This window comes from Castanea sativa, chromosome 3 (genome assembly GCF_040712315.1).
Source record: "Castanea sativa cultivar Marrone di Chiusa Pesio chromosome 3, ASM4071231v1".
In the NCBI taxonomy this organism is placed as follows: Eukaryota; Viridiplantae; Streptophyta; class Magnoliopsida; order Fagales; family Fagaceae; genus Castanea; species Castanea sativa.
Window position 1 is genome coordinate 25,043,057 of NC_134015.1, and position 15,960 is coordinate 25,059,016.

General features: G+C 38.5%; 1 protein-coding gene across 1 annotated transcript in view; it reads left to right on the top strand.

Moving 5' to 3' along the window:
• Nucleotides 1-15,960, top strand: part of LOC142629768 (THO complex subunit 2) — a 55,004-nt gene that overhangs the window by 13,115 nt on the left and 25,929 nt on the right. The window contains exons 6-13 of the mRNA XM_075803805.1: nt 3,385-3,465; nt 12,485-12,556; nt 12,716-12,763; nt 12,903-12,971; nt 13,063-13,196; nt 14,176-14,251; nt 14,925-15,118; nt 15,643-15,723. Coding sequence (XP_075659920.1) covers nt 3,385-3,465; nt 12,485-12,556; nt 12,716-12,763; nt 12,903-12,971; nt 13,063-13,196; nt 14,176-14,251; nt 14,925-15,118; nt 15,643-15,723 — 755 coding nt within the window. The remainder of the gene's footprint in view (nt 1-3,384; nt 3,466-12,484; nt 12,557-12,715; nt 12,764-12,902; nt 12,972-13,062; nt 13,197-14,175; nt 14,252-14,924; nt 15,119-15,642; nt 15,724-15,960) is intronic.

The window sequence follows — 15,960 nt, forward strand, 5'->3', positions numbered from 1 at the left end:
CCCTTTTGTCCCACATAAGCAAAATACCACCAGCCGTCCGATCAGCCTCCAAGACAGCCCAGTCCACATATGGGCAGCCCCACAAACTACAAACCAGCTGTCTATTCATACTAGCAATCTTTGTCTCTTGTAAACAGACAACATCACACTTCCAATCCCGCAACAAGTTCTTCACCACAAGACGTTTCCGAGGATCATTTAAACCTCTAACATTCCACGAAATCATTTTTATCTTCATAAAAACTAAAATATCCCCAACTACAAACACCATCATGAGACCACCCTCTATCTTTTGTCATAATTCACCGAAGAAAACAAGTTTTACAGCTCCCTGCAACCCTTATTTTTGGACTTAGCCACCTTATTGCTGCCCATTACTTTCCTGTGTAACACATTGGCTGCCTCCATCTCTGATTCAAGCCTTTGTAATAGAGCAATGCACAATTTCTCATGTCGAGCCATAGATAACCCAACCAATTTACTAAAGCCAGGAATTCTGTGTTTCACCCACCCAGAAATATCTATGTTAGGTTCAATACTAAGAACCTCATCAACCTCCTCCAACTCTGCCAAGGTTGTTGAACCACTCGGATCAAAGATTTGCAGAGGAAAGGCAACCTCACCCACAGAAAAAACAACTGCTTCCTCCACAATCATAACCTCCCCAGGAAGGCAAATTTCCTTGCTAAAAAAAGGATTAACCTCCTGACCCACTACCCCCAAGCCCCTTGGTCCAGCTCGCACCAACTCCAGAAAGAGGTCAGGGAGAAAAGGTCCTAACGACCGTGGCACAAAAGTGAGAGCCACTGACCTCTTACCTTCAGAAAACAACCCCCTTGGGTGCGAAATGGAACCGAGAAAGTCTTTCCGGCCCCAGCTCAGCCTGAAAACCATCGCCGGAGGGGACTTGGCACACTCCGCCACCCCTACCGGTGGCGCGCGACGCCGATGAGGCGAACCCACCAGATCCCCGTTGCTCCGCGTCGCCGGTAACGACAGAGCAGGGCCCGTCGGAGACTCTTGAGGCACCGAAAAGCACAGGCCACCCTTATCGGCCTGAGCCCGTACCTTCAGAGACCACTCACGACCTCCGGCCACCTGCGACGGCGTCACAAAACACGTCGGCCTCACCCCTAGACATTCCCCAGTCTTCTCATGAGTATCGGCTGAAGGTAAGGGCTCAACCCACTTATCGGAGCACTCCCCAGGCTCAAAGGATAATGGGCTTGTGAGCTGTGGGCCTAAACAATTCTCACTAACTGTCCTTTGGGCTACCCTCTTGTTTGGGCCCAAACCCAGACCCAACTTACCCTGAGGCAACTCCTTACCAGCCCGTGAAACCCATCTGTGCTTCCCGATCTCTCCCTTTCTTCCTATCCCGTGAAACCCGCCTCCTCCCCATCACATCAACCTCCACGATAAGACCTCTCCCTCCCGCCCCATGGTCTCCTTACATCACTCCTTTTCCTATTGTCATAGGCTTTTGAATTCAAACTGGAACTTGGGAAGTGTATCCTACTTTCTGCCACTGACTTCTCATTAATGCACTTCTCCCTCCTATCACCTCCTCCCACCACCATCTTATCAGACTTACCTACCGGAAAAACTCCCACCTTAGCACCTGTGAAACTCCGGTTGCCCTCCATCTTCTCCCCTCCTAAATGCATCTTCATCCCCTTGGCAATGGAACCTACCTGTTTTGGCTGCTTTCTATCCTCTACTCTTCCATGAATGCCTTGCACAGCTTCAGCAAAAGTTCTAGGGTGTTGAGTCTCCAGATATTGCCTATGCACCTGAGGAATAAGAGTTGGAAGACCCGTTCCACCCACTGCATATTGGGAGGGGTACAACACCTTTCTTAGTTCAAGGCCAAAAGCCCTCCAACCATATCTCTCTTTGCCTTCAGGGATAATGATCGACCTCCTACACCCGCCAACTTTTAGTTCAGTCAGAAGCAAGAACTGACCAAAGGAGTTGGTGCTACGCTGGAGAGTATAAGCAGTGTCACCATCCCTGAATGTAAAGAACTGTTGAGAGCTTGCCCCAACAACAATGTGTTCAATATTCTTCATCAGCCATAATGCTGCATTCTTACCCATGAAGACTGATCTCATAGAATATTTGCCCCTCTCATAAATCTGTAACAAGAAATAACGCCCCCCTTCCTCAACAACTAATTGAAAAAACTTGGATTCGATGACGAAATTGTGAAAGCCCCCCATAAATCTACCTGGTACTTAACCTAATCTTCCTTCAAAAATGCATGCATGCAAGGCAAAAAATCCAAGACCAAGTTCACATTCCTGCCCCTACCAAAAAAAAAGCCCCATTGGACCAAACAGATTTATAAAAAGAACTATCTGACCTGCTCTTCAGACAATGAACATGCAACAGATCAATAATCAAAAAGGGCATTGATGTTGGCTCAGATGGCACATGGATCTCAGGTTTTTGAGAGTTGAATGCTAAAGCTGTCAAATTTACAGGACTTGAGACACTGATGTGCCCGATATTTACAGGACTTCTCCATGGATCACTGACTTGAATCTCTTTGGGTCTCCGTGGGTCACCAATTTTGGGTTTTGTGGATGCTGTTGTTTTTCTGGGTTTTGTGGTGAATCCTTGTGGGTCTCTGTGGGTTTTTCTGGGTTTTCAACTTCTGCTAGTGTTTTTTTTTCAGTGGTGGTGGCTAAGATGGATGTGGGTTTGCTGGTTTGAGATGGAAGTGTGTGAGTTTGTTAGATAGACAAGTGGGTATGGGTGGCTGGTGTTTTTTTTCGGTGGTGGTGGTGGATGGTGTGGGTATGTGTTTGCTGGGTGGAGAAGGTGAGTGTGAGTTTGCTTGGTTGAGAGTAATTATATTAAATTTTAGCTTCTCACAACTTAGCCCAATTGGCTTCCTTTTGTGAGTGAATTGGTTCAATTGCAATCTCTTCCTTCCCATTTGGGGTTGTTTGTCCTGATGGGGAAGATGGTTGCGGCCACTCTGCCATCATCCTTTTCTGCTCGATAAACTTTATCTGGTTAGCGCTTTTTAAAATATATTTATTTAAAAAACAAAAGAATTGCACCAATCACATGGGGTGTTTTTAAGCAGTTAAGTGTAAAATTAAGGGCTGATTTGAGGTACTATTTATTATATGCCAAGTAGTTGGGACTAATACATGGCATGTACATGGGGAAGCATATCTATTTTCTTAAAATGTTTCTTTTTTCCAAGGGGTGAAGTATAAATGAGATGGACTGTTTCAACATGTGCAGTTGTTTATAATGAAATGTGAACTAGTGGAAACAATGACATGCACTGATAATTTCATCTGCGGGTGAGTTTTAAGTGAAAACCAATCCCAATCATAATTGTTGTATTTGTTTTGTTGATTTCAGGTCAGAGTAAATACCCGTCTTCTTTATCAGCAAACAAAATTTAACCTTCTTCGAGAAGAAAGTGAGGGCTATGCCAAGCTGGTATGATGACACATGAATTATCTATAGTATCATTAGTGATATTTGTTACCCTTCACAATTTTACTGTTTAGTGAGTTATTTTATGTTTTACATCTTTGTTATATTACAATTTAATTTAATTTTTTTTTTATAATTAAATTAGGTGATTAGTATTTTATTTAATTTCCTAGAGTCTAGGGTGTTTTTGTAATTCAATGATTAGCTTTCTAAGTCAGCTAGAATTAGGGTTTAATTTTATTATTCCATGTAAGCCTTACGATTGGACTTGTATGAGATGAGACAAGTCTGAATGATAAATGAAATTTCTCTTGGAAATTTTCCATTGATCTGGTGTTGACTCTAGCCAACGCTAGGTGCTTACTCCTAGCTTTATTTCTTGCTTGGTGTTGACTCCAAGTAAGGTTAAGTGCCGACTCCTAGCTTATTTATATTTTATTTTTTTCTCTTCAAATTTTGTTGCATTAGTTTTGGTTTTATCTTGCATCTTTTTTGGTATGGGAGAAAAAATTCAATCTGTGTTTTCAAGCGTTGTTGTGGGTCCCAACTGCTTTTGTCTTTTTGTTTCCTTTCTCATGTGTTCACTACTGTGAACTCTCTGTATTTTTCTCGCTTTTTTCTTTAATAATATTCTCTTCTTACTTATCAAAAAAAAAAAATAACCAAAGGTTGTAACAACCATTTTTCTCTTTCCTGCCAAAAATCACCTACACCAACCCAGAACCTATTAGCTTAGTGGGTAGTGTGTATAAGCTGTTATATATGGTATTGGCTAACAAATTGAGGATGGTTTTGGACAAACTCATTTCTAAGTCGCATAAGTTTTTTGTTGGTGGTAGACAGATTTTGGATTTTGTGCTTGTTGCGCTTATCGCTAACGAATGTCTAGATAGTAGATTGAAGTGTCGTACTCCGGGAGTGCTGTGTAAGCTATGATCATGTGAATTGGGACACTTTGTTCTATCTGTTGGAGAGGATGGGTTTTGGGGTTCAATGGAGGGGATGCTTAAAGGCTTGTGTCACTATTGTCCTCTTCTCAGTTTTGGTTAATGGATCTTCTGCTGGTTTTTTTGGTAGCTCTCGAGGGCTAAGACAAGGCGATCTATTGTCTCCTCTTCGTATTTCCCATCTATTATTTGCTTACGATACCATTCTTTTCTGCGATGCTTCTATGGAGCAGTTGCTTTCAATTTGGTTGGCTTTGACTTGTTTTCGAGCTTTTATAGGTTTGAAGGTGAATGTGGGGAAAAGTGAGATTGTCCCTATTGGGGAGGTGAGTAACATTTAAACTTTGGCTAACATTCTTCAATGCAAGGTGGGCAATTTGCCTATGATTTATTTGGGAATGCCATTGGGTATTTCGTATAAGACAGCCTCTACTTGGAACCCTATTTTGGAGAGGATGGAGAAGAATCTTATGGGTTGGAAGTGTCTTTATTTGTCAAAGGGTGGCAAGCTCACTTTGTTAAAAAGTACCCTTTCAAGCTTTTTGACTTATTATCTTTCCCTTTTTTACTGTTCCTAAAGCTGTGACTATTAGATTAGAATGCATTTAAAGGAATTTTTGTGGGGTTCCTCAGAAGAGTGTTTCAAATACCCTTTGGTGGCTTAGGAAAAGTTCTGCCTATTGTGTGAGTTGGATGGTTTGGAAATTCGGAATTTGGTCTCTTTTAATCAAGCTTTATTAGGGAAGTGGCTTTGGAGGTATGACTATGAAACTACTCATTTGTGATGGAGGGTTATTGACATGAAGTATGGTGAGGGGAAAGGGAGGTGGAGCACTAGAGTTTATAGAAGGGCTCATTGGTGTGGCTTATGGCGAAGCATTAATGAAGGGTGGGAGAGCTTTTCTAAGAACTTGTCTTTTGTGGTGGGGGATGGTTCTCGTATTTTTTTTTTGGCATGGTTAATGACTTAGTGGATTGGGGATAATTCTCTTAAAACTCTGTCCTCGGTTATTTGTGCGTAAGCCAATAAGGAAGCTTGTGTTTCTGATGTGTTAGTCTTTCAGTGGGTGGAAATGATAGTGTGGAACTTAAGATTTTATAGGGAATTCAGTGACTGGGAGTTAGCGGCTTCTTTCTCCTTTCTTCACTTGATCCAATCTTGGATTCCTAGGGGTGGTGGTTGTGACAGTCGTTGTTGGCGCCTTAATGGGAGTGGGAAGTTTGACATTTGGTCTTTTTATAATAAGATTCGAGATGATACTCATTCTATTTTCCCTTAGAAGGGCATTTGGAAAGTAATGGTTCCTAAAAGGATGGCATTCTTTATGTGGAAAGCAGCTCATGAATAGATTCTAACTTTGGATAATCTTATGCTTCGTGGTTGTCCTTTGGCGAATTGTTGTTATATGTGCTGTTGTAATGATGAATTTGTGGATCACTTGCTGATTTTCTGCTTGGTAGCTCATTTTGTGTGGATGTATATACTTTAGTTGTTTGGGATTGATTAAGTCATGCCAGGTTCAGTTGCAGACTTATTATTTTGTTGTTATCATTGGCTTGGGAAACATAATTCCGATATTTGGAATTTGGTTCTAGGCTTTTTGATGTGGACTATTTAGATTGAACATAATCGACGTTCTTTTGAGGATGCTGAGAAATCTCTGGCTCAGTTGTTAGATTTGTGCCAATGGACTCTTTGATTGGTCTCGGTGTTGGGGTCTCTTGGATTGTTCTGCTCTTATGGATTTTCTTTTGTCTCTTAGAATAGTCCTATTTGTTTCTATTTGCTCTTTGTCCACTATCATGAACTTTGTGTATCTTTCCTTCTATTCCTTTTTTAATAATATTTTCTTTCTTACCTATTAACAAAAAAATTCTAAAAACATACATCATCCCAATTGAAAGCGTTACAACTCTTTAAATAGAAGTCTAATGTCTAATCCTAGTTGAACTAGAATTTCTTAAAACCTTAATGAGACTTGGGCTTGGACTCCTTAGGCTTTTACTACTAAGCCCAACTAAATAACCAAACTTAAAATAAACCAAAGTAAGACCCAATGTACTATAAACACAGTTCGTTCCAGAATATTAAGAAATTACAGAATTGCCCTTGATACATAAAATTAAATTAAATATAATAAATCATTCTCACTGCCTCCTGCTTCAATGACTCATAGAGTTTATCCATCCCAATTCTATGCCCTTGGAAGAATGTTGAATAAAGCTATCCATGAGGGACGTATGTCAGGCTTTAGGGTGGGTGACTTAGAGGGAAGATCCTTAGCGGTGTCTCATCTACTCTTTGCGGATGACACCCTAGTTTTTTGTGATGCTGATCTAGATCAGATTTTTATTCTACGTATGATTCTTATTTGGTTTGAGGCGGTGTCTGGTTTAAAGATAAATTTGGGCAAGTCAGAATTGGTCCCTGTTGGAACGGTGCATAACATTGAATTATTGTTGACTGTACTTGGCTGCAAGCAAGGTACTCTTCCAATGAAGTACTTGGGTCTTCCTCTAGGTGCTAAATTCAAGGATAAGACCATATGGAACCCAATTCTAGAGAAGATGGAAAGGTGATTAGCGGGGTGGAAACATTTGTACTTATCCAAGGGAGGTAGAGTCACTTTAATTAAAAACACTCTATCTAATTTACCCACTTACTTTCTATCTCTTTTTCCTATGCCTGCTGCTGTGGCTAACCGGATTGAGAAACTTCAGTGGAATTTTTTATGGGGTGGCATTGGTGATGAACCTAAATTTTATCTGGTTAAATGGGCTACTGTTTGTTCCCCCATTTCTTTGGGTGGCTTAGGGATAAGGAATGTAAGACTTTTTAATGTAGCTTTGCTTGGGAAGTGGCTATTAAGATTTGGGATTGAGAAGGATGCCCTTTGGAGGCAAGTGATAGAGGTGAAATATGGATGTGTATGGGGGGGCTGGTGTACCAGACCTGTTAATGGTCCATATGGTGTTGGTTTATGGAAAAATATCAGTCAGGGATGACCTTCTTTTTCACGCCATATTCTGTATGATATTGGTGACGGGTCTAGGGTGAAGTTTTGGCAAGACTGTTAGTGTGGTGAGACATCCCTTGCAGTCAGTTATCCTGAGTTATTTAGATTTTGCAGGGATAAGGAGGCTAGTGTGGCTGCACTTATGAAGTACACCAATGGCGTCCTTGTTTGGGATATCAGTTTCTTTAGGGGTGTGCATGCTCGGGAATTAGAGGCTATGTCAAGCTTCTTGTATACCATATATGGTTCTTCAATAAGGGGGTTTGGTGAGGATAAGATGTGTTGGAAGTCTATTAGAGATAAAGGGTTTAAGGTTAATGATTATTATAGAATTTTAGTGGGCTCTACTGACTTCTATTTTCCTTGGAAAAGCATTTGGAAATAGAAGATTCCTTCTCGAGTAGCTTTCTTTGTTTGGACTGTTGCTTTGGGGAAGGGAAATGCTTGACAATTGACAATTTAAGAAAAATGAAGGTTTGGATATTGGATTGGTGTTACATGTGCACGTGTAATGGTGAATCAGTTGACCATCTCTTCCTTCATTGTCCGGTTGGTATGGACCTGTGGGCTATGGTTTTGGGTTTATTTGGAGTAAGCTGGGTTATGCCCCAATCTGTTTTGGGGCTCTTAGAGTGTTGGCAAGGTAGGTTTGGTCGTCATCGAAATGGTTTTATTTGGTCAATTGTACTCCATTGCTTAATGTGGTGCCTTTTGAGAGAGAGAAATAGTAGGTGTTTTGAGGATATTGAGAGATCCATACCAGACCTCAAGTCATTTTTCTTTAACACTTTATTGGATTGGTTGGTTGTTATGCAAAACTAATCATTCCCTTCTTATTTTGATTTCCTTGATTCTTGTAATTTTTGTCTTTGAGTTGTTGACCCCTTGTACACTCCCTGTGTACTAGGGTGATCCTATTTTGATATTAATAAAACTTATTACTTATCAAAAAAATTCTATGCCCTTTCAAGCCCATGTTGTGACTGATTGTTGCAAGATTGTTTTTGAGCACCTTGTCGGTTTCATCCTCATCTCTAGGTGCAAAGCCTAGGAGTTTGTCGGAGATTTGATTTATCCTCACCAACCCAAGGAAAACCGTATGTTTTTGTTGGACTGAGCCTGTGAGCCATTGATTGCCACATGGGCTGAGGTTTTCTGTGTGAGCATCTGCAACTGTCGAGTTCTCTAATTAGGGAAGAATGATGTAGGAAGCTCTAAGAATTGCATTTTTATTCTTCATGCAAATTTTATTTTAGGTCTTGGTAGTTTTTTTACCAGTAACTGGAAAATCTTATTCTAAAGAAGAGAAAAGCAACACTCTGGATTGGACCAGAGCTTTTCAATTATTTTCTTGTTATTCCTTGTTAGATTTTTTCTTGAGCTTTGTAATTCATAGGCTGATGCTGCTTTGTATACTTCGAAGTCTTTTTTAATAATATAATTTTGGTACTTATCAAAAAAAAAAAGAAAAAAAGAAGAGAAAATCAACACAGCCACTATACTGGGGAAGTGTAATGGGGTTGTTAAAGAGTGAAATAAAAGTACATAACTCCAAAGATTTGTCCAAGTACCGAAGGAATGTCTACTTAAAGCTGCTATCCAATTATACAAAGTACTAAATAATAATAATTTAGTTTTGAGGGAAAGTGCCTTTGAATCTGCTATTGTTACTTTCCACCCAAATAAGCCACATAACACATAAAGGTAGAGCACCCCAAATATCCACATTGTGATGCCAATCAAATCCCCCTTTCCAATGCTCCAATAAGGTCCTAATAGTTGATTTGGTTACTAGAATCTTATTTAATTTCCAAGAGTCAATGGTATTTTTGTAATTAAATAATTGGCGTGTTGTATGAGGGCGAATCAGATGCTCTAGAAAATGTGGTGAATTTTTATAAGAAACTATACCAGGGGCCGGAATCCTGGAGGCCTCCTATTGATGGCTTAGAATTTGATTGTCTAGATGAGACTGAGAGGCTCTCACTAGAGAGGGATTTTGAGGAGGAGGAGATTCTTGAGGCATTAAAAGAGGCTGAGGGAGATAAGGCCCTTGGGCCTGATGGGTTTACTATGGCGTTCTTCCAAAAAAGTTGGAGTGTTGTGGAAAGGGATGAAATGGCTTTCTTTGTAGATTTTCATAGACATGGCATCTTTGAGAGATCTCTTAATGCCACGTTTCTTTGTTTGATCCCTAAAAAGGTCAATGCTATCAGTATTAAGGACTTTCACCCTATTAGTCTTGTGGGCAGCTTGTATAAGCTTCTGGCAAAGGTTTTAGCACATAGGCTAAGAGGTGTTCTGGATAAGCTGTTTTTGACTCTCATTCTTTTTTTTGGTGGTAGACGGATTCTCGACTTAGTCCTTATCCTTATTGCAAATGAGTGTTTGGATAGTAGAATTAAGAGTGGAATTCCTGGTGTGATTGTCAAGCTAGATATTGAGAAGGCTTACAATCATGTGAACTAGAATGCTTTGTTCAACCTTATTGAGAGGATGGGTTTGGGGGGAGGCGGTAGAGATGGATGAAGGCTTGCATTTCCACAGTTAGGTTCTCAGTTCTTGTTAATGGTTCTCCAGCGGGTTTTTTTGGCAGTTCTCACGGTCTTCGTCAAAGGGGTCCTTTATCTCTAACCTTATTCCTCTTGATGCTGGAGGTTCTTAGCAGGTTGCTGAAGAAGATGGAAGTGGGCGGTTTTAGCAGATATTCCAAGTGGGCTCTCATGTGCAAGGGGGTTTGAAAATCTCCCATCTTCTTTTTGTTGATGACACTGTTATTCTGTGATGCTTCCAGGGAACAATTATTATATGTAAGAATGGTGTTGATTTTCTTTGAAGCTATCATAGGTTTGAAAGTCAATGTTGGAAAGAGTGAGATTGTGCCAGTAGGTGAGGTAGGTAATTTACATGCTCTATCTTGTGTGCTATGCTGTAGGGTGGGAAGTCTACCTATGAATTACTTGGGTATGCCTCTTGGGGCACATTACAAGGATCCCTCGATATGGAATTCAATTCTAGAAAAAATGGAAAGGAGACTTTTTGGGTGGAAACAATTATATTTGTCTAAGGGTGGCAGCCTTACTTTGTTAAAGGATACTCTTTCAAGCCTTCCTACTTATTTTCTTATCACTGTTCACTATTCCTTAAGCTGTAGCAGCCAGATTGGAGAAGATACAAAGGAATTTCCTTTGGGGGACTTCTGATGAGGTCTTTAAATATTCATTAGTCGCGTGGGAGAAAGTTTGTTTACCGATGAAGGAAGGTAGTTTGGGGATAAGGAGGGTGGGGTTGTTTAATCAAGCCTTGCTTGGTAAGTGGTTATGGCGTTCTAGGAAAGAAGTTCACAAGTTATGGCGTCGGGTTATAGCAACCAAATATGGAGTGGATAGTGGGGTTGGTGTACTAGCGATGTTCGAGGACCTTTTGTTGTGGAATGTGGAAGAATATTAGAGTAGGAGCTGAGAGTTTCTTTAGACAGGTGGAGTTTGCTGTGGGGGAAGGCTATTGTATTTATTTTTGGTATGACCCTTGGTGTGGGCCTATCCCTCTAAAGGATCTCTATCCAAATCTATTTACTTGTGCTATTTCCAAAGAAGCTTGAATTTCTGATTTGGTTGTTTCTAATTTAACAGGGGGTAACAGAAGCTGGAATTTACATTTCCGTTGAGCTTTTCATGAAAGGGAGGTAGAGAGAGCATGTTCCCTGCTTAAGCATCTTTATTCTAATATGCCAAGGGGTGAGGGAGATGATATTTTGACTTGGAAGTTGAATTGTTCTGGTGTCTTTGATGTTCACTCTTATTGTAACTTGTTAGCTGATTTGGATGACTCTTATTCTATCTCTTTTCCTTGGAAGTGCATTTGGAGTACAAAGGTACCTAAAAGGGTGTCTTTCTTTTTATGGACAATAGCTAGGGGTAATATTCTTACCGTTGATAATTTGGTTCTTAGGCGTTTACCACTTGTTAATTGGTGTTGTATGTGCCGGTGTGATGAGGAAACTGTGGATTGTCTTTTACTCCATTGCAAGTTTGCTTATGCCTTGTGGAGTGAAGTTTTTTTGATATTTGGAATCCAGTGGGTGATGCCGAAGACATTAGCCTCCCTTCTTTTTGGCTAGTGGAATTGGCTGGGGAAGCATTCCTCTAATATTTGGAATAAGGTTCTAGCTTGTTTGATGTGGTTAATTTAGCGGGAGCGTAATAATCGTACTTTTGAAGATACTGCGAGATCAATAGATCTTTTGAAGCTTATACTAGTTGGGACATTATTTCAGTGGGTTAGAATTTGGGGTTTTACACAATTTATTTCCATTTCTGATTTTCTTCTTTCTTTTCGTATCTCTTCTTGAGGTACTTGTATTCGTTTCAAGTTCTGAGTGTTCACCATCGTGAACATGATGTCTCTTTTATGAAATAAATCTTTGATTATCTATAAAAAAAATTGGCTTTCTTAAGTCAACTAGAATTAGGGTTTAGTTTTAGTATTCTATATAAGCATATTATTGTACTCCTTAGCGACGATAAAAATTTGATTGAATAGTAAAATTTCTCCTAAAATTTTTCCAATGTTCTGGTATTGACTCCAGTTAATCTTAGGCGTTGACTCCTTGGTTTGTTCTCTCCTGCTTGGTGTTTACAGGTTATCTATACTTTATTTTATGTTCTTTAATTTCTTGTGTTGCATATGGGGTTTAAGTGATAGCCTAGTGATAATGACATTCTTTCTTTGTGGTGCCTCATGTCTACAGAAGGGGGAGGTATTCTTAAACTACTCATTGAAATCTTTAGTAAAGTAATTCAGATTTAAGCACAATTTTGATTTTCTTACATGTACGTTTCTTTTGTTGTTAATTCACGTATAAGATGCTCTTGTGGGATGTATTGGTTATGAATGATTGCATAGTAGAAGAACAATTTGTTGTCATGAGTCTGTTTAAATTTTTATTTGTCTCACCTTTGTGGAAGAGATTGTAAGTAGATTGTAATTAGTTTGTTATTAGATTTTTAATTATATATAAAAAAGTTGTTGGGTATTCACTATCTTGTGGATCTGTAGGTTACCCTTCTTTGCCGAGATTCTGAAGCCTCAACTCAAAATGTATCAGCAGCAACAATAGGCATTATTAAGGTTTTTGAGTTTCATTGTTATTCATCTATTTTTTGAGTTTACCTTCACTGTTATCCCTCTTTCTTATTCTGTTATATAATCTTTTTAACTTTTTCTTCATTGTTATCCTCTGTTTCTTTATTCTTGTATTTGACTTATTTTGTTTAATATATCATGCAGTCGTTAATTGGACATTTCGATCTAGACCCCAATCGTGCGTTTGATATCGTAAGTTTCATCCACTTATCCTTTTTGTTTTTCTGTTATCTTATAGTTGTGCGTGGATTGCTCTGCATAATTTTTGCTTTGAATTTGCTGGTATACGATTTATTTATGGTTTTAACTTCTAATGCATCTGTTTGGTCAGGTTTTGGAGTGTTTTGAACTTCAGCCAGATAATAAGATCTTTCTGGAACTGATTCCAATTTTTCCCAAGGTAAGGATGTGTTGTAGGTTCACTGGTCTTCAAGTTTTAGTATACTAATTGAATAGCTTTATTTTACTAATACTTCTGTCATTCTTTGCAGTCTCATGCTTCACAGATTCTTGGTTTTAAATTTCAATATTATCAGCGCATGGAAGTAAATAGTCCTGTACCGTTTGGGCTGTATAAGCTTACAGCTTTGCTGGTGAAGGAAGAGTTTATTGATCTTGATAGCATGTGAGTGGTTTGTGCAAACTTTCTGGTCATGTAATATAGTGATACTATCAATTTTGTTACTTTAAGATGATTTCTATCATCTATGACCACAGTTCAATCTGGTGCCTTTTGTTTTTGTTTTAGATAAGTAGTTCAATTTGATGTTTTTGCACATATTCATTTTGATTAATTTTTTGATAAGTAGCTCAACATGATGTTTTTGCTCTTTTTCTTTTTATGGTCTGCATGTTTAGGTTTCTGGAGTATAATTTTTTTAATGATGGTGACTGGGTTGCATTTATTATTCGGGGGATATCTTAACTTCTTCCTGGAGTTATTTGAATAAGCCATGTGTGAAAGAAAGAGCATGAAACATATTATTATAGAACTAGAGTTTTTCTACAGTTTCTCCTCAAGAATTTTGAAAACTCAAATGTTGGTTCATCAGCATTGTTTCTGTAACTGATGCATCTAATAATTTTTATAACTTAATTAAACATGGAACCTTTGAGTAAAAACGTTGTGGTGGGTTTATTACTACATTTTCTTGATGTGGACAATTAAGCCTTAGATTGAAAGTCGAACATCAGTGATAGTTTACTTTTATTAGATCACTGAACACTTAATATTCTACACATTTGACCATAAATAATGTATCATAGAATATGGACATTTGTGGGTTCAAAACATACTGGGTGTGTATGTAAAACTACCAACAACAAAATAATTATATTATAGTTGGTTCTGTTATTCTAGTGTTTTGCTAATGCCTAGTATTTTATGTCTTCTATTTGTTAAAATAACTGTTGCAGTCTGGAATTAATTCATGTCTTACTTCTTATTTGCCACAGCTTACAGTGCCATGTTTATTGGATAAGTAAAATATGTGCATTTGTATTGTCATTTGTTCTGTTTTTCCCTCTCTCCCTTGAGTTGCTGTTTCTGCTATGGTTATTTTCTGATTGGATTTAGTTCATGTCTTCCTTCTTATTTTTTCCAGATATGCACATTTACTTCCCAAGGATGATGAGGCATTTGAGCATTATAATGCTTTTTGTGCCAAGCGACTTGATGAGGTAGATCTACCATAATTACTCAATGGGTGTTTTGCTCTGTTATCCTATTTGGGTAGAAGTCTTTGTTATTATGAAATTTTTTCTGCATAATTTTTACCAATGAGGTGGGGACTTCTGTTGTCTTCGTGAATATATTGAGGTTACACCTTTGGTGTTGACTGCTGAGTGTCATATGCTCTTTCTTTCTAGCTGCTGTCATATAATTTTGTGTGTAATTGATGATTACTAATTCATTGAAATCTTATGAGGTGGTGCAAGCTGTTGCATGACACATGTTACTGTTTAGAGAGTCCTTTGTATCTCTCTTGTTGTAGTGGTGCCTTTAGAATTTTCTTTGGTAAATTGCTCATTTCCGTGTTTGGAACTTTGGAGGAAGAGGAGAGTAGAGGGGAAGGAGGGGAAGGAGGGGAGAGTGGAATGATTACCCCTCCCCAATTGTTTGAATTTTGTTTTTTTTTGGTTGATAATTCAATAGTTGGGGTTGGAGGGATAGATGTTGCTGTTGAAAACACTAGGAGCTGGCAGTTGAGTTACAGGGGATTTTCTCTGTTGTTGCAGTGGAGGCTTTAGAAGCTTCTTTGATAGATGGCTAGGAGTCCTTTTTCCTTAATTCAAATTTCAGATTATGCTTATGCCTTTCTTATTAGGACATGGACTTTCACTCTTTTTGCAGGCCAACAAGATTGGGAAGATAAATCTTGCCGCTACTGGGAAAGATTTAATGGATGATGAGAAACAAGGAGATGTGACAATAGATCTTTTTTCCGCATTAGATATGGAAACTGAGGCAGTTGTTGAACGATTTCCAGAGCTTGAAAATAACCAAACGTTAGGCTTGCTTACTGGATTCCTTTGTGTCGATGACTGGTAGGTTTGTTTTTATTAGAACTTTTTATGTTTGGATCACTGTTAAACTGGTGATTTTTATGGGTGACTGTGGTTATTGTTTATGTTTTGTTTTCTTTCTTTTATCCTTTTGTGTTGGTTGGGAGCTTTTCTCTTTTGGAAATTGCTTATATTTTTGTTCTCTCAGTTTTACTTTTGATTCCTTGGAGGTTCTTGTCTAAACTTTTATTTTTTATAAAGTACAAGCTTGTAATTGCTTGACTGATGCACAACATGTGAAGGGTTGTCTACATCTTTTCCGCAAGGCTAGGAAGTTATATGCTTAGTGATATAATCACATCTTTGTGTATTTTTAATGTAAAGGTTAATTGATCTTCTGTTTTTTATACATTTAATACATATAGGGGCAAGGGGGTAGAACCCTTGTTTGCACAAATGGAATTAGTTTATTACAAATCAATGTTTTAATTGTTTTTTCCTTGTGTAAAGTTGCCCTATTACTATTTATTTGTAATGTATCTGAAAGATTTCTTATATGTTGCCAGGTACCATGCACATATACTATTTGAACGTCTCTCACCCCTCAATCCAGTGGAACACATTCTAATTTGTAACAGCTTGTTTAGGTAAAGTTATCATATGAATTTTGGATTATTTTTGTTTGAATTTCAGTTCACACCTGTCTCTGTTATTGAGTTCCTATACTTTTCTGCTAACAAAACATACAAGTAGGCACTTACCAAAAAAAAAAAAAAAACCAAAATACACTAGTAGGCATAAGGGTGGCTACTTGTTATTTCAAGTGCATTTTAAGAATTCAATCTAATAACTAAGGCATTACTTAGCATTATTAGTGTGATTTT